Genomic DNA, 16,936 nt, shown 5'->3' on the forward strand with positions numbered 1-16,936 from the left:
ATACACTAAATGAATGTGAGAAGGATTAGAAAAAGGAAGGCGGGGCATAAGTAAAATTAGCAATAATTTTTTTAGATAAAAAATAGACTATTATTGTATAACTTGGCTCTTGCAACTTAGCTAATAGCCAAAGTGCCAAACACTTGCTCTTGCAACTTACTAGCTACTACTTAACACTTGGTGCACCCAACGGCTGTTCGTTGCAGGCTTGAAGACGAGATGCCAGTTTTTAAAGGGGGTTGTTTGGTTCCTCTCCTCAGGTTGCATGCGAAGTGCCACGGATATTGGAAAACCTCTCACTAATCTCACCATACTTTGGTGGCTGCCGATTCCTATGCCACGAGCTGTGGCGGCGCGCCATAATCTGCCACAAGTGCGGTGTGGAAGGTTGGCGGCGGGCATCCAAACAGCCTCAAAATCTTTGCGGATAGGCAGAAGGAGAGCCGTTGGGTACGGATGGCGCAGCGCGAGCCGAGTGGCACGGCATGGCAGCCAGAGGCGGGCGGGAGGCAGCGGCCCGCCGCGCGTCCCGCGCGCCCGTCTCGCGTCGCGTGGCAGTCGCCCGCAACAAGTATAAGAGTCGCACCGGCGGGTCGCGGCCATCTCGTCTTCAAGCAGCGCGCGGACCGAGGCGAAGGGCAGGCCCGGCTCCGTCCCGTTCCATGAAGGCCTAACCCGCGCGGGCAGGCTTTAGTAGGGCGCGAGTGAGCGCGAGCGGCCAACCGGGAGCGAAGCCAGCGCTAGCTGCCGCCTCCCTCCCTCGGGTCCGCCGCGCGCCGGCCGCCACCACCGCACGACGCCGGCGCCGATCGACCCCCGACGACCGCCGACGCCGCTCCACCCATTAGCTAGCTAGCTAGCAGAAGCAGCAACAACATCATCATCGACTAATAAACAACCATGGCGTCCATCTCCCTCGAGGACGTCCGCAACGAGACCGTCGACCTCGTACGCGCGCCCACCCCACCCGCTTGGCACCTCCGCCTTTAATTTTTTTTTCCCTTCCATTAATTAATCGCTTGGCACGGCACGGTGGTGCTTGCTTCGTGCAGGAGACCGTCCCGGTGCAGGAGGTGTTCCAGCACCTGAAATGCAGCAAGCAGGGGCTCTCCAGCGCGGAGGGCGAGAACCGGCTCAAGATCTTCGGTCCCAACAAGCTGGAGGAGAAGTCGGAGAGCAAGCTGCTCAAGTTCCTGGGCTTCATGTGGAACCCGCTCTCCTGGGTCATGGAGGCAGCCGCCATCATGGCCATCGTGCTCGCCAACGGCGGAGGGAAGCCGCCCGACTGGCAGGACTTCGTCGGCATCGTCGTCCTCCTCTTCATCAACTCCACCATCAGCTTCATCGAGGAGAACAACGCCGGCAACGCGGCGGCCGCGCTCATGGCGGGCCTCGCGCCCAAGACCAAGGTGCTCAGGGACGGCAAGTGGAAGGAGGAGGACGCGTCCATCCTCGTGCCCGGTGACATCATCAGCATCAAGCTCGGTGACATCATCCCCGCCGACGCCAGGCTGCTTGAGGGCGACCCGCTCAAGGTCGACCAGGCGGCGCTGACCGGCGAGTCGCTGCCCGTCAACAAGCACTCGGGGCAGGGTGTCTTCTCGGGCTCCACCGTGAAGCAGGGAGAGATCGAGGCCGTCGTCATCGCCACCGGCGTGCACACATTCTTCGGCAAGGCGGCGCACCTGGTGGACAGCACCAACAACGTGGGCCACTTCCAGCTCGTGCTCACGGCCATCGGCAACTTCTGCATCATCTCCATCGCCGTCGGGATGGTCATCGAGATCATCGTCATGTACCCGATCCAGCACCGCGCGTACCGCGACGGCATCGACAACCTCCTCGTCCTGCTCATCGGCGGCATCCCCATCGCCATGCCCACCGTGCTGTCCGTCACCATGGCCATCGGCTCCCACCGCCTGTCCCAGCAGGGCGCCATCACCAAGCGCATGACCGCCATCGAGGAGATGGCCGGCATGGACGTGCTGTGCAGCGACAAGACCGGCACGCTCACCCTCAACAAGCTCACCGTCGACAAGACCCTCATCGAGGTGTGCGGCAAGGGCGTCGACAAGGACATGGTGCTCCTCTACGCCGCCAGAGCCTCCCGCGTCGAGAACCAGGACGCCATCGACACCTGCATCGTCGGCATGCTGGCCGACCCCAAGGAGGCCCGCGCCGGCATCAAGGAGGTCCACTTCCTCCCCTTTAACCCCGTGGAGAAGCGCACGGCCATCACCTACATCGACGGCAACGGCGACTGGCACAGGGTCAGCAAGGGCGCCCCCGAGCAGATCATCGAGCTGTGCCGGATGAGCAAGGACGCCGAGAAGAAGATCCACGCGGTCATCGACGGCTACGCCGACCGCGGCCTCCGCTCCCTGGGCGTGTCGTACCAGCAGGTGCCCGAGAAGAGCAAGGAGAGCGCCGGCGAGCCGTGGCAGTTCATCGGTCTCCTGCCGCTGTTCGACCCGCCGCGGCACGACAGCGCGGAGACCATCCGTCGCGCGCTCCACCTGGGCGTGAACGTGAAGATGATCACCGGCGACCAGCTGGCCATCGGCAAGGAGACGGCGCGGCGCCTTGGCATGGGCAGCAACATGTACCCGTCCACCACCCTGCTGGGCGACAACAAGGGCGGCGAGATGGGCGGGCTGAACATCGACGAGCTGATCGAGAAGGCGGACGGGTTCGCGGGGGTGTTCCCGGAGCACAAGTACGAGATCGTGAAGCGGCTGCAGGACCGGAAGCACATCTGCGGCATGACCGGCGACGGCGTGAACGACGCGCCGGCGCTGAAGAAGGCGGACATCGGCATCGCGGTGGACGACGCGACGGACGCGGCCCGTAGCGCGTCGGACATCGTGCTGACGGAGCCCGGGCTGAGCGTGATCGTGAGCGCCGTGCTCACCAGCCGCGCCATCTTCCAGCGGATGAAGAACTACACCATCTACGCCGTGTCCATCACCATCCGCATCGTGCTGGGCTTCCTCCTCGTCGCGCTCGTCTGGGAGTTCGACTTCGCGCCCTTCATGGTGCTCATCATCGCCATCCTCAACGACGGCACCATCATGACCATCTCCAAGGACCGCGTGAAGCCGTCGCCGACGCCGGACTCGTGGAAGCTCAAGGAGATCTTCGCCACGGGGATCGTGCTCGGAACCTACATGGCGCTCGCCACGGCGCTCTTCTTCTACCTCGCGCACGACACCGAATTCTTCAGCGAGACCTTCGGCGTGCGGTCCATCAAGGAGAACGACAAGGAGCTGATGGCGGCGCTGTACCTGCAAGTGAGCATCATCAGCCAGGCGCTCATCTTCGTGACCCGGTCCCGGAGCTGGTCCTTCGTGGAGCGGCCCGGCGCGCTGCTGGTGATCGCCTTCCTGGCGGCGCAGCTGGTGGCGACGTGCATCGCCGTGTACGCCAACTGGGAGTTCTGCAAGATGCAGGGCATCGGCTGGGGCTGGGGAGGAGCCATCTGGGCGTTCAGTGTCGTCACCTACTTCCCGCTGGACGTGCTCAAGTTCGCCATCCGCTACGCGCTCTCCGGCAAGGCCTGGAACAACATCAACAACAAGACGGCCTTCACCAACCGCACCGACTACGGCAAGGGCGAGCGGGAGGCGCAGTGGGCCACCGCGCAGAGGACGCTGCACGGCCTCAACCAGGCCACCGCCACCTCCGACCTCTTCGGCGACAACCAGGGCTACCGAGAGCTGTCCGAGCTCGCCGACCAGGCCGCCAAGCGCGCCGAGGTGGCCAGGCTCAGGGAGCTGCACACGCTCAAGGGCCACGTCGAATCCGTCGTCAAGCTCAAGGGCCTCGACATTGACACCATTAATCAGAGCTACACCGTGTAAACTCAAACTCAGGTTTCTTTTGGATTAGACACATACATACACACACATATTATTTGTAAAGATTCGTTCGTATTTTCATTTACACCGGGAAGATTTCTAACTGTCCTCCTCCCTCCTTGTAAGTTGCTCCTGTAAACTCTTCCTGAATTCATGGCGCGTCGTTGTAGCAATCACCACTTCCTCCCTGTGAATGCCCACAGGCCACAGCGTGTCTTGGTGAAAGCATGTATGATTATTACTACTAAACTCCACACATTGTCTGTCCTACACTCCTGGTGATGCAGACAACATATTTCGCATTTCAGAATTGATTGACGAGTTTACACAGCACAATGCAGGTTCAGAACCTTTGGTTACTTCCGAAACAATGCTCACACACTAGATGGTTTAAGATCACAGGCAGTAACAAACTACTGCGGTACAGCTACACAGCTTCATTTCCACGAAGCAACAAGTTGCATCCATTCGTTTGCAGGTTACAACAGTCATGTCAGAGATCAACTAAGGCGTGCCTCGTCCTCTGGACAGAGGTGCAGTTTCAGTGAAGGTATACACACGTCTGAAGAGGAAGGACGCCTTCAATTTATGTTGTCTGCCACCCATGAATCTGACTGGACTCTGCACCTCAAGCCTTTCGGACAATCACGTGGCGCTCTCGCTTGTACTCCACCTCATCTCTTTGATGCATGATCAGAAGGGCTCTTCTGACCTGAAACAAAGTTTGAAGACATTATTAGAAAAATGAATGGTTCTAACTTAAAAGCCATTAACTAGTTCAGGTTTAAGATACAAAAGGTTCGTACAATGGATTCATTCATTCCCATCCTATTTAGTTCATCAATCAGCCGTCGCTCAGATATGTGGCTTCCAATGCCCATTCTTCTCTTTATTTGTGCTTCCGCTTGCTGTCAGGACAAAATGCAAGAGGTTGAGAAAAATGCAAGGTTCAAGAGCTGAATTTTGTACTCTGGGCTGCAGAGGCTAACCTTGATTTCATTAGCAATCTCCGGTGACAGGTTCAAATGCTCGTTGATTCCGGATCTTGCAGCATCAACGGTGGAGACATTAAACAGTCTGAATGCCTCTTCGACATGTTCTGGTGTAGCCACACTTGTCCTAAGAGTCATTCAAACATCAGCCATGAATGCAATCAAAAAGCGAGAGTTACAGCCACAGCACTTGAGGCAGAATTTATGCAGCATGTGATCAATGTCATTAAAACATATAGCATGTGATCATCTAGTACTTACAATCTCATCTTTGCAAGAGATTCACTCAAACGTATGATGGCTTCAAGCTGCCTCACAGTGATGGGTATCGCTGCTGCCCTCCCTGTCTCATGAGCTTGCTGCCTCATTTTCTGTGCAATGAATTTTAAGATAAATACAAATGAATGAAGAATCCTAAACCAGCTAATTGTGTGAATAATATCCGCTGCATACCTGTCTAATCTCAATATATTTGTTCTGCAGCATCTCAGCTGCTTTTTCTGAAAGCCGTGGTCTGCATGTGGCACGGCAGTACTCAATGTACCTATACATAAAAGGTTTTATGCATTAGAAGACAATGAAACAAAGTCAAATTTATAGAAACACAAGACGCAGGTCACACCTTTTCAGCCAATTCTCTCCATCACTTGCCTCTGTGCCTGTGGAAGAAGCTGCAGCACCACTGGCATGCACCTTGATAATGTGGCTTGCTATTCGCTGTATTTTGAAGTTGCGCTTAGTCTCAGCTGCTAGAATAGAAAAGCTGTAGAAAGGATTTTGCTTCATACCTTATCTTGATCATACATTCTGATATCTTTGACGATAAAGATTAGATCAAATCTAGAAAGAATGGTCGTCTGCAGATCAATATTATCTTGTGCAGTCTGATGAGCAGCAAAATATTAAAAATTGTTAAATTAATTGTCTTGCATGTATTGCTAGAACAGCTTATACTTAATGAGTCAGTAAAGAACATGTTTACCAACCTTAAGATCATCATAGCGTCCTGCAATTGGATTGGCAGCTGCAAGAACTGAAGTCCTTGAATTGAGAACTGTTGTAATGCCAGCTTTGGCAATAGATATTGTCTGCTGCTCCATGGCCTCATGAATTGCAACTCTGGAATTGCATAAGAAAATGGGGGCTGGGTTAATGTGCTTTCGAGAGTACAGACCAGAAAAGGAAAATATGTGATATGTTTATTATAGTTCCACCAAATGCATAAATTGATGCATACCTGTCTTCAGGTCTCATCTTGTCAAATTCATCGATACAGACTACTCCACCATCAGCCAGTACCATGGCTCCTCCTTCCAAATAAAACTCACGCTGTAGAAAAAAAAGAAATGTTTACAGCCTATGATAACCAAACTTCAGTAAACAGCAAACAGTTCAGTGAAACAAACTTACCGAGCTACCATCCCGAGTTACAGATGCTGTAAGACCAGCTGCAGATGATCCTTTGCCAGATGTATAGACTGCAATAGGTGCAGTCTTCTCTACAAATTTGAGGAACTGTTGAAAGACACATTAGTGTCACTGAATCAGAGACCTTTGGTATTAAATAGCCAAAAAGAATTCATGTAGAATAGTGTCGAATTACTCAAACTGAATTACAGTACAATTCACATCAAAATCACAAGTTATGACAGATGAGTCTTGTTGCCACACTATTTTCCATCAAACTAAATGCTATGACAACACCAAACAATACTTGCCTGTGATTTTGCTGTGGATGGATCACCCAGAAGCAAGACATGAATATCCCCTCTCAAACGTACACCATCAGGTAGCCTCTGCAATAAGAGTAGTTTGAAGCACAGCATGGGAACACAATTAGGACAAATGGAATGGCATTTTTTTTATGAACACATATCAGCTTCTTGCTAAGAATGCATACCTTCTTAGATCCCCCAAATAACAAGCATGCAATAGCTTTCTTGACATCAGAATGACCATAAATTGAAGGACCAATCATTGAGCAAAGCTTGGCATATGCATCTGGTCTCTGTGCAAATTCTTTGAATTCCATTTCCTACAAGACAGCAAGAAAAAATCAGCCTTACAGATAAATGTATCTCCCTTATCAATGTAAACCTTGAAAAAAGAAACCACCTCATCGAGAGTGAAGTTTGAGGGGCCATTTGAGTTATTGTCTCGAGATTGCTCCAAACCCACAACTCTAATGTAAGGCTGTTTAACACCAACAGCGCCCTTCTGGCTGCAAAATGGTCTCAGTGGCATTATTAATCATGTACTTGCCCAAGTTCAGATTAAGTGAAAAGCTTTAGATTTCATCATACGTTGCGGATGCTTGGTAGACGCTGTAGATGCCAACAACAGTTAATCTAGTCCCTGGAACAATAGTCTGAACTAGGTGCCTATCTACAGAAAGAAGCACATTCCTTGGAAGCTCACCAGTTGGAACATCCTGGCCAAAAGGATATCATTATCAGTCATTTTACAAGACACGAGCATGATTGCTTTGACTCAGCAACTTGCATCAAGGATGAATAGCAACTAACCTCAGGATTCTCCTGCAGTTTGAGGGTCTGGAGATCCACATACTTGCTCTTATCCGGGACGGCAATCCAAGGGTCCAGGGGGCAGGGCTCTTCTCCAGGCTAAGGGTAAGAAATCATATACATAACTGTCAGAAAATAACCATTTAACGACAAGGATAATACAGACTCACAACAAGTCTGTTCAGATGTTCTTTCCTGTTATATGTGAAGATTAATTTGGGCTAGGCTTTGGATGTTATTTGTAGCCGTGATGTCAAACAATCTTTATCAAAGTTTTTCTATTGGACCTACTAGCTTGGGTTTCAAGTCAGAGGAATAATTAAAAATGTTTCTTTTTTGGAGGGTGGTCAGTATGCTGCTGACAGTTGAGTAGATTGCTGAGGAATGTACCTGAGGAACATGGTCACAAGAACGTGGAACAATAGCCCCGCCGAGGCCTGGCCTGCAAGGCACTGTCCTCACACTCCGGCAATTCTTGCAGATAAGAGTTACATGAGTGGCCTTGGCTTTTACTCTCGATGCAGCAATTGTGATTCCCGCAATCTTAACCAGCTTCGACATGTAATCAGCCTGACATTTCAAAGAGCAATACCGACATGAATTCTCTAGAATGCACAAAACACCGAAATCCCTTTTAGGATTGCTTCGCTACTGACCCCAACAGATCTCATGGACAGGCAGTTCTCCTTGGAGGAGAGGAAGATCTGGACATCTCCCGTGACGGGCTCCTCCATCTCCCCGGTCTCGCCGGCGACCTTCGAACGGAGGCTTGCGAGAACCTCGGCCGCAGCCGTCTCAAACTACACGGACCCATGTGCGAGAGTCAATTACAAGTCCACAGCCCAGACAGGTAACGAAAACTCTGAAAAACAACGTACCAGCGGAAGATAATCGGCCGGCGACTTGCGGATCCTGTCAGAGAGCTCGGCATCGAAGGCGTCGAGGTCCTCGATGGCGACGGTGACATGGTCGCGGTTGTGTACTAGGCTCTCACTGAACCAAATGAACACATGAATCAGCTCTGTTTCGCAGTGGACGCGTCAAATCTATGGGGAGGGGGGAGAGTGATGGGGGGCGCACCGGTAGGGGAAGTCGCCGGTGGGGCCGGTGAAGCCTCTGAGGAACTCCTTGAACTTGCGGAGGGCGGAGTGGCGGGTGAGGTCGGCGGCTGGGTCGCCGCCGGGGCCGCCGCGGGGGAACTGCGCCTGGTCGCTATAGAACACGGCGCCCTCGTCCCAGCCCGACATCGTTGCGGCGGAGGCGAGAGAGGGATGCGGGTGCGTTGGCGTGGGCGTGGACTGGGATGACGGCGACGGGACGGGGTCGGGTGTGGCGGGAAGGGGGTAATAGAGGAGGGGTTTGGCGGGAAAACGGCGGAGCTTTTGGCGGGAGGAGGGGAGCTGCTCGCCGCTAGGGTTGGGCGGTTGGCGGAGGAAGGGGAGGCTTAAACAGGCCTGCTATTCATGGGCTGGGCTGGCTTCGAGATTGTGGGCCTCTATGGAAGCTTGAACCTTCATTGGTTGCAACTTCCTCCCGTTCCAAAATAAATAGCTTTATATGATATTTAAAATTTGTCAAAAAAATATATCATTCTATATTAGATTGTCTTCTAATGTGGAAGCTAGTTATGGTGCATGTAAATGCTAAGTACCAAATTCAGGCGATATGCTCTACACAAAGGAAAGAAAATGAGAGTATATGCGTTCTTTGTCAGCGTGCTTAATCTGCTGGCAAATGTATATAAAGTTATTTATTGTAGATGGAGAGAGTAAGTGCTAACAAAACGAGACCTTCGCTAAAAAAGGAATAATAGTGGCAAACATATGTACATGTGATGCAACCATAAGTATATGTTATATGTCTGCAGACTACAATTTCAATGCCCTACAACATTTATCTTGAATTGACTTTTGTGACGCTCCACTATGTCGGAGTCGATTCTAACTCATACGAGCAGATTATATTATCATAGTATAGCTATTTGATATTATAAATCCTTGTATTTATTCCAATAGTTTGGTCAATTTTGATATGCTTTGACTCTCCAGAAAAAGTGAAACGACTTATAGTTTGGAATGGAGGTAGTACATGCTTTAATATTATAATAAATGCATGTATCATTCTACAGGTGATTTTAGTATTTATGTATCTTATTAGGTTCTTATATTTGTATTCTTTTATTGGTGTGGTCTAATAATATGATGTGCTTTTATCATCTATTTGACTCTTAGTATTTAGTTTCTCCAATTGGCATTTTGCTCTTCTGGCACATAAAACAAGCGGTCTATGGGAAATTGTTAGTCTAACATTGATTGGTTTAGTTTTTACGATGAGTGCAAAATAAAAATGGGCATACGGATTAATAGTTTGTTCATTGTATATGTTTGCAAAAACAAGGTATGAACTCCAAATATTTATTTATTTGTCTCTTGTCCCTTTTACATATAACTCATTGCACGGCTACATTGACCAAACTTATAATAGAATGACTTCTAGCTTATGATGCATTTTTTAAATTATTTTTAAATATAAACTATAAAAAAATTATAATAGCTTGACTCGCTTATGATGCATATTAATCTACATGTTATATAAACTATATTAAACTTATAATAGTTTAACTTAGGATAAACTTTAAGTCACCAATAAAATGAACAATAAGTTTGCCACCCATCGACGAGTGAACTCAGTAATAATAAATAAAAGCATCACCTGCCATTTCAAGCAAATTAACAAGGCGTGACTCACCCTAAAAAGGAATAACGTGTGACACATTACTTCATTAGTCCACATGCCAATATTTTTTGGTTTCAAAAATATATTTGACCACCTTGATCATCACCTCGATGTGTAGCACTCACAACTCTCATACGTGTAAAAATATAGAGTTTGGAAAGGCGTAGCATATATATACCATGCTCAGTTCCACAATGATGGTTTTTATGGAACATGCTCAACATTAGAAAGATCCGTTATGAGCATGATTGGTCTATGTGTGTCATATAACATGGTTGGTCTATGGCACATTAGTTATGTACAAGTCTCATGGTTGGTGTTTTCACCTTTTTGGCTATACCCTCACATGAATCCCACAAGCTAGAAGACCAGAGTGATATATAAAAGTTAGATGGCAACCTATATCAGCGAAAACTAAGCTAATTTTGAAACATTTCTCCTATATTTTAAGTGCTCGAATTTTAAGATAATTTCAGACAACACTCTTCTACCTCTAACTAGTACAAGTCTGTCCTTATCTTCCTATAGAAAATAAAATGAATTATTAATTATCTTTGTGTCAACACAAATCAGATTTTATTGAGTATTAGTGAAAAATCTGTAGGCTCGATCAATGGGGCCTCATTTGGGTCAAAATCCGGTGGCTCAGGTCGCCCACGGTACCACTCACGGCTACCAGAACCTCAAGGATTCGTCCCTCAACTCCCAGTTCGTGCCTTTCAAAAAAGAAGAAGAAAAAGAAAAAACTCCCAGTTTGGCAGTTTTTGCGACGGAGACACCGAGGCCAGCGCCATCCACCCGCTCCGCTTCCGGCCGCCCCGCCCCGCCCCCTCCGCTTGGGCTTGATCTCCCCACAACCGCAAGCGACGGGCGTCATATCCACTCCGCTCCTGATCTCTCCTCTATTCTTCAGTGCAGCAGCATCAGCAGCAGGCCGCCCGGCCCACGCCCGCCTCCGATCCGCTAGCTGCTCCCTCGCCGTCCGGAGATGGCCTCCGCCGCCTTCGCCGTCTCCTCGCCGGCGGCCTCCGCCGTCGCCGCGCGATCCAAGGCAGGGCCCAGCGCCGTCCCCGATCGTCATTCAGTTCCTGCTCATTTGCGCTTGGTTTCAGTGGGCCGGGGGTCTGAACGTCTCCTGTGCTGGTTTTGTTTGATGGCTGCAGGTGCTTGGACGTGGAGCTAATCTGGGGAGAAATAGAACTGGCTGCCGCGTCGGTATCACGCGGAAGGTGACCGCCACCGCCTGCTGGCTTTTCTAGTTGCTCCAGTTGATTGTCGTAGATCCTGCTGCTGGTTTCGTGAATTGCTTGGGACCTTGGGTCCTGTAGCGTTAGATGGCCATGGGTATGGTCGATCATGCATGGTCTCATGGTCTGTGATTAGGAGTTCCATGATTAGCAAATTCAGGAATTGGTATTGCTAGTGGCTTTTGCAAATTTTGGCGTCTCTATGATTGACACTGTAGTTTTCTTGGACAATAGATGCATATGGTTTTTGTTAACTTTTGGCTATGGATATCCACTGGGCATCTGCCTTCGCATATGCTAGAGCTAGACAAGCACAAACTTCTTGCTAACCATTGATCTATCAGAATTTTGTAGACTCGCCATCTTTGCATGGAGGACAATTATCGCTAATATGTTACTGTGTTTCTGCATGCAAAAATAGCATAAGTTAACTAATGAACACAGCTGTCAGGGCATAGGCAAACATGACTTTTATTAGGGCCCTCGGCCCTTAGAGGAACTGAGGTCATTCACATTTCATAATAAACAAAATGGTGCACCAAGTGCTGTAGGATTATTCTAGGAATAGTATATTACCAATACCTGTATTCTAGTGTGCTGATAGGTACACTCTAGAATTTCTTATGTCGAAACTAAGACACATCACAATCAACAGGCCAGCTAGTTATGCAAGCATTTTTTTTTTGCTGTCGTTAAGTATGATGTTTAGTGTATTTGTGCCACCTTCATTTAATGTTTGTTCCTGTCTGATTCTTTGACGTCTATTGGTACAATGATGTAATTAATTTATGCTTTTAGTTACATCGTTCCTTTCTTAAATGCAGAACTTTGGCCGTGTTATGATGGCCCTTGCAGTGGATGTTTCTCGTTTTGAAGGAGTGCCAATGGCTCCTCCAGACCCAATTCTTGGGGTTTCAGAGGCTTTTAAAGCGGATAAAAATGATCTGAAGCTCAATCTTGGTGTTGGTGCCTATAGGACAGAAGAGTTGCAGCCCTATGTGCTCAATGTAGTCAAGAAGGTGAGCCTAATCACAAGCAGATTTGCTTAACAGTCGAGCTTCCTGTTTTCATGTTCTCTTTTGCATGTTATTATAGGCTGAAAAGCTTATGTTGGAGAAAGGAGATAACAAAGAGGTACATCGACGATCACAATGTTTCATTTCTCCTGAGTTTTATGCTTTATATATATATGAAGTCACTGAAACTATGGTTTGCGCTGCAGTATCTTCCCATTGAAGGTTTAGCCGCGTTTAACAAAGCAACAGCAGAGCTATTGCTTGGAGCTGATAACCCTGTTATTAAGCAAGGGCTGGTATGTGCTATGCAGCTCTTGCTGCCGTTATTGTACCAGTATATTGTATTATGCAATGCTGAAGGCCTAGAATTCAGAATTTAGGTTGATCTGTTTGTACTTGTGCAGCCAAGGCATGCACGTCATCTATCATACTATTTCTTCTTAATGCAAAGATGTGCAGATCTCATGTGTATTCGATACAAAGGGAGGTGTTTCCTATGCTTCATTTAGTTAACATCTCTTCTTTTGCAGGTTGCTACAATTCAGTCTCTCTCGGGCACTGGATCACTGCGTCTCGCTGCAGCATTCATACAAAGATACTTCCCTGAAGCTAAAGTAATCATATCATCGCCCACCTGGGGTAAGTATGTTGATGCAACTATTCTTCATGACTTGATGTACCTATCCAAATCATGACTCTCATAAGTCTTGGGCTATCATTGTTTTTGGTGAAATGTGAAGTGTCTCAGTGGCGGACTTCTAATTTCACTCATTCTACTTGTTGACAGGTAACCACAAGAATATCTTCAATGATGCTAGGGTACCTTGGTCAGAGTACCGGTATTATGACCCCAAGACTGTTGGGTTGGATTTTGAGGGAATGATAGCTGACATTGAGGTACTTGGATGTTCGCATTTATTCCACTATTGTTATTTTTGCTATGTATCTTCCATTTTATGACCTTTGTTGTGTCTAAGGAGTAATGCTTTAATAAATTAGTCCTGAATTCGCCTAAAGAATTTTTTGTTCTGAAAATGAACAATTCACTTTCAATTGATTGATTATGCCTTTATCTATTCATTTCCTCTTTTCACAACAGGCTGCTCCTGAAGGATCTTTTGTTCTGCTACATGGTTGTGCTCACAACCCAACTGGAATAGACCCAACTCCTGAACAGTGGGAGAAAATTGCAGATGTCATCCAAGAGAAAAAACATATGCCCTTCTTTGATGTTGCATATCAGGTGATTTGTTTTCGCTTGAGTACCTTTTCTTCTAATCACAATATCTCTTCCACTGACTGGTAGGTTTTCCTTTTAGGGTTTTGCCAGTGGAAGCCTTGATGAAGATGCATTTTCTGTGAGGCTTTTTGTTAAACGTGGCATGGAAGTGTTTGTTGCACAATCTTACAGCAAGAATCTTGGTCTATATTCTGAAAGGATTGGTGCAATAAATGTTGTGTGCTCAGCACCAGACATTGCAGATAGGTATTCTTTTGTTTTTTTACTGATTGCTTGCGTACAACAGTCCCCCTCGATCCAATTTCATTCAGTAGTTGCAACTGCTTGAACAAGCACTATAGGCAACCCGTTTGTTTTTTTTTTCTCTTTCATTAGCAATCAATTTTTTCCAATAGTTGCTTCATATACAGAATTGGCAGGCAATATAGTCTTCCTATTGCTGCAATAGACTTATCTCTTTACTGCATTCCACATCGCTTTCTTTCAGGGTAAAGAGCCAGCTGAAACGATTGGCACGACCCATGTACTCGAACCCCCCTATTCATGGTGCCAGGATAGTTGCCAATGTTGTTGGTGATCCGACTATGTTTGGTGAATGGAAACAAGAGATGGAGGAAATGGCTGGGCGGATCAAGAATGTAAGACAGAAGCTCTACGATAGTTTGTCTGCGAAGGACCAGAGTGGCAAAGACTGGTCTTTCATTCTGAGGCAGATTGGCATGTTCTCCTACACTGGGTTGAACAAAGCACAGGTATCACTGCTTCCACTTGTGCTCCATTGCAGACTTACACGCTAAATTAAAGTTCCAATCACGGGTTGCCCTCCATTTGTCGAAACATTTACATATCATCTACAGAAAAACACAAACCCATAATTTCCATTCTTTGTCTGCAGAGTGATAACATGACAGATAAATGGCATGTTTACATGACCAAGGATGGGCGGATCTCATTAGCTGGGCTGTCCCTAGCTAAATGCGATTATCTTGCCGACGCCATCATCGATTCCTTCCATAACGTCAACTAGGTTGAGGTACAAATAGTTGAGGGTCAACTAGGCTGGGATTTTTGGGTCCTTCCAGCTATACAGTTTTTCCTGTGTATTCCATTTGGTGTAACTTTGATTAAATAAATTTTGTCAAAACTCATGTGCTTATTTTACTTGTAAAATCAGTACGTGGCTACAGGATCGTAACACTTGAATGAAACAATGATATTACCGATATTAATTGCCCCCCATATTACTCCTGCGTGCATACTGTTTGCTCGACGGCCAACTGGCCGGTATGTGCTGCAGAACTCTTATCTTGGAGATTTCGACAGCTCGGTTTTTTATTTTAGTTGGGTTGAGCTTGAGCTTACGTGTTTAGCTATTTAGCATATACCATCAGCGAATAGTATTTTTAGGCCGTGTTTAGATTTTTTTTTTTGTATTTTGCTACTGTAGTACTTTTGTTGTATTTGACAATTATTGTCCAATCATGGACTAACTAGGCTTAAAAAAAAGTGTCTCACAAATTATAAATAAACTATACAATTAGTTAATTTTTTTATCTATATTTAATATTTTATGTACATTGTAAACTTTTGCAAATTTAAAGGCATCTAAATAAGGCCTCAATCATGGCCCAGCGAACAGCGTGGAAGGAGCTGCAGATATAGGCCTTGTTTACTTCCATCTAAAAATCCAAAAATTTTCAAGATTATTCGTCACATCGAATCTTTATATACATACATGGAGTATTAAATATAGACGAAAATAAAAACTAATTGCAAAGTTTAGTCGGAATTGACGAGACAAATCTTTTGAGCCTAGTTAGTCTATATTTAGACAATAATTACCACAAATAAATAAAAGTGCTACACTATAGCGAAATTTTGTCCTTCATAAACTAAACAAGGTCATACTTCAGGTGTAGCATGTAGCAAGAGGATATCCTTCAGGTGGTAGCAGTCGTGACAGCCTCACATGGAGCTACTGATTGGAAACTGATTGAGACTATCAAGGCTTTGTTTACTTTCACCTAATTTTTTTTAAGATTTCCCGTCACATCGAATCTTTAAACGTATGCATGGAGTATTAAATATAAATAAAAATAAAAACTAATTAGGAGGTGCGACGGCCGAGGGCCCTTGCGAGATGGGGGCCCAAACCTAAGTATATAATACAACATATCCTTTAGCTATAGTCTTTGTTTATTAATATATACATATATATGGTGTAATGATTTATCACAAAAAAATCGTGAACCAAAAGGAGTCAAGTCACCAATGCTTATACACGAGTTGCCACACATATCGATCACGAGTCGCGATTTCTAAACTTTTGGTGACACGGCGAGACTACGAGAAGAGATGCAGCGGCATCAGCGACACATTCATCAGTTCATCACGCGATCACGAGGTGTAGTGGATAATACTAAAACCTCTGCACCCGAGTTCTAGCCTTACAAAATCCAAACGATAGCGGCGACCAGCTAGCAGGGCTTGACGAGGACTACGACATGTGATCTTGGTTATTTCCTTCTACTCTTTTATTTTTTTTATGATTTATGAATCTTAGTTCTGTTCATGTTCCAATTGTCTAGGCACTAGTTTTTTTCTTGTTCAATTTTTGTCTAGTATTTTATACTCATATAGTTATATTTTTCTTGTAATTTAGGTCAGGTGCTAGAATTTTAGAACGTTGTCTAAGAAACATTTGTTAAGGACCATGAAAAGAAAATAAAAAAACAAGAAGTGTAGTTTGTCTATATATGACTGGATTTGCTTTCTCTTTACGAAAAAATTAACTTATATTGTTATTAAATTTTATAGTTTAGGGATCGTTACAATATATTCGCCAGAGAACCCTCAAAATTGTATGGTAGGACCGGCACTGCTCGCACGTAGATACAGTAAGGAGCAGCAAACGATCCGTCGCCGCCGTTCGCCATTCGCCGGAGTGGCTGGCTCCGTAGCTGCGTGCAGAGGACTGTACATCCCTTCAGGCTCCAGCGATACATGCGGTGTACACATACGCGGGTCAGGTCGGCAGCTCTCGCCGAGTGGTGTCCATTTCGCACCCCCTGCCCTGCCCTGCCCTGCCCTGATGGCCAACCGCCGGTGCAAGTGGGTGGTGGAGGTGCATGCGGTGCACGTGAGCGAGGAGGCGGACGCTCGCATGTCGGCATCGTCTTTCCTCTCGCTGTCTGTCTCTGTCCCCCACCCACAGCAGGCCACGGGCCCACGTCCTTACGTGCCCCCAGCTTTTTCTTTAGCCGCTAGTATATATATTATTTTATTCTATACTTATTAAAATAATCGTCACGAAACCGATACCT

General features: G+C 46.8%; 3 protein-coding genes across 3 annotated transcripts; 2 read left to right on the plus strand and 1 right to left on the minus strand.

Annotated features, from left to right (window-relative positions):
• On the plus strand, positions 605–4,150 carry LOC8056389 (ATPase 2, plasma membrane-type). Its single transcript, XM_002452938.2, has 2 exons — positions 605–948; positions 1,053–4,150. Exons 1-2 carry the CDS (start codon positions 901–903, stop codon positions 3,858–3,860), a joined length of 2,856 nt encoding a protein of 951 aa, XP_002452983.1. The 5' UTR covers positions 605–900; the 3' UTR covers positions 3,861–4,150.
• Positions 4,137–8,708, minus strand: LOC8056390 (DNA replication licensing factor MCM5). Its single transcript, XM_002454668.2, has 19 exons — positions 8,455–8,708; positions 8,253–8,367; positions 8,031–8,174; positions 7,765–7,944; positions 7,375–7,473; positions 7,153–7,280; positions 6,965–7,070; positions 6,750–6,884; positions 6,568–6,645; positions 6,260–6,364; positions 6,087–6,178; positions 5,836–5,968; positions 5,638–5,733; positions 5,472–5,566; positions 5,303–5,393; positions 5,111–5,220; positions 4,847–4,976; positions 4,664–4,765; positions 4,137–4,569 (listed from the first exon to the last, which is right to left on the minus strand). The coding sequence occupies exons 1-19, from the start codon at positions 8,619–8,621 to the stop codon at positions 4,486–4,488; spliced, it is 2,190 nt and encodes a 729-aa protein (XP_002454713.1). The 5' UTR covers positions 8,622–8,708; the 3' UTR covers positions 4,137–4,485.
• On the plus strand, positions 10,826–14,852 carry LOC110434826 (aspartate aminotransferase, chloroplastic). Its single transcript, XM_021459565.1, has 11 exons — positions 10,826–11,161; positions 11,274–11,339; positions 12,182–12,376; positions 12,453–12,491; positions 12,580–12,669; positions 12,904–13,012; positions 13,161–13,270; positions 13,473–13,616; positions 13,693–13,859; positions 14,101–14,365; positions 14,509–14,852. Exons 1-11 carry the CDS (start codon positions 11,099–11,101, stop codon positions 14,638–14,640), a joined length of 1,380 nt encoding a protein of 459 aa, XP_021315240.1. The 5' UTR covers positions 10,826–11,098; the 3' UTR covers positions 14,641–14,852.

Source organism: Sorghum bicolor, chromosome 4 (genome assembly GCF_000003195.3).
Source record: "Sorghum bicolor cultivar BTx623 chromosome 4, Sorghum_bicolor_NCBIv3, whole genome shotgun sequence".
In the NCBI taxonomy this organism is placed as follows: domain Eukaryota; kingdom Viridiplantae; phylum Streptophyta; class Magnoliopsida; order Poales; family Poaceae; genus Sorghum; species Sorghum bicolor.

Bases quoted from the DNA above. Each gene is read 5' to 3' on its own strand.
- LOC8056389 (XM_002452938.2), top strand. From the start codon at position 901: ATGGCGTCCATCTCCCTCGAGGACGTCCGCAACGAGACCGTCGACCTC. The intron at 949-1,052 runs GTACGCGCGCCC...TGCTTCGTGCAG, and splicing joins GCAACGAGACCGTCGACCTC to GAGACCGTCCCGGTGCAGGA.
- LOC8056390 (XM_002454668.2), bottom strand. From the start codon at position 8,621: ATGTCGGGCTGGGACGAGGGCGCCGTGTTCTATAGCGACCAGGCGCAG. The intron at 8,368-8,454 runs GTGCGCCCCCCA...CATTTGGTTCAG, and splicing joins ACCGGCGACTTCCCCTACCG to TGAGAGCCTAGTACACAACC. The intron at 5,394-5,471 runs GTGTGACCTGCG...TTTTATGTATAG, and splicing joins GGAGAGAATTGGCTGAAAAG to GTACATTGAGTACTGCCGTG.
- LOC110434826 (XM_021459565.1), top strand. From the start codon at position 11,099: ATGGCCTCCGCCGCCTTCGCCGTCTCCTCGCCGGCGGCCTCCGCCGTC. The intron at 12,377-12,452 runs GTGAGCCTAATC...ATGTTATTATAG, and splicing joins TGCTCAATGTAGTCAAGAAG to GCTGAAAAGCTTATGTTGGA. The intron at 12,670-12,903 runs GTATGTGCTATG...CTTCTTTTGCAG, and splicing joins CTGTTATTAAGCAAGGGCTG to GTTGCTACAATTCAGTCTCT.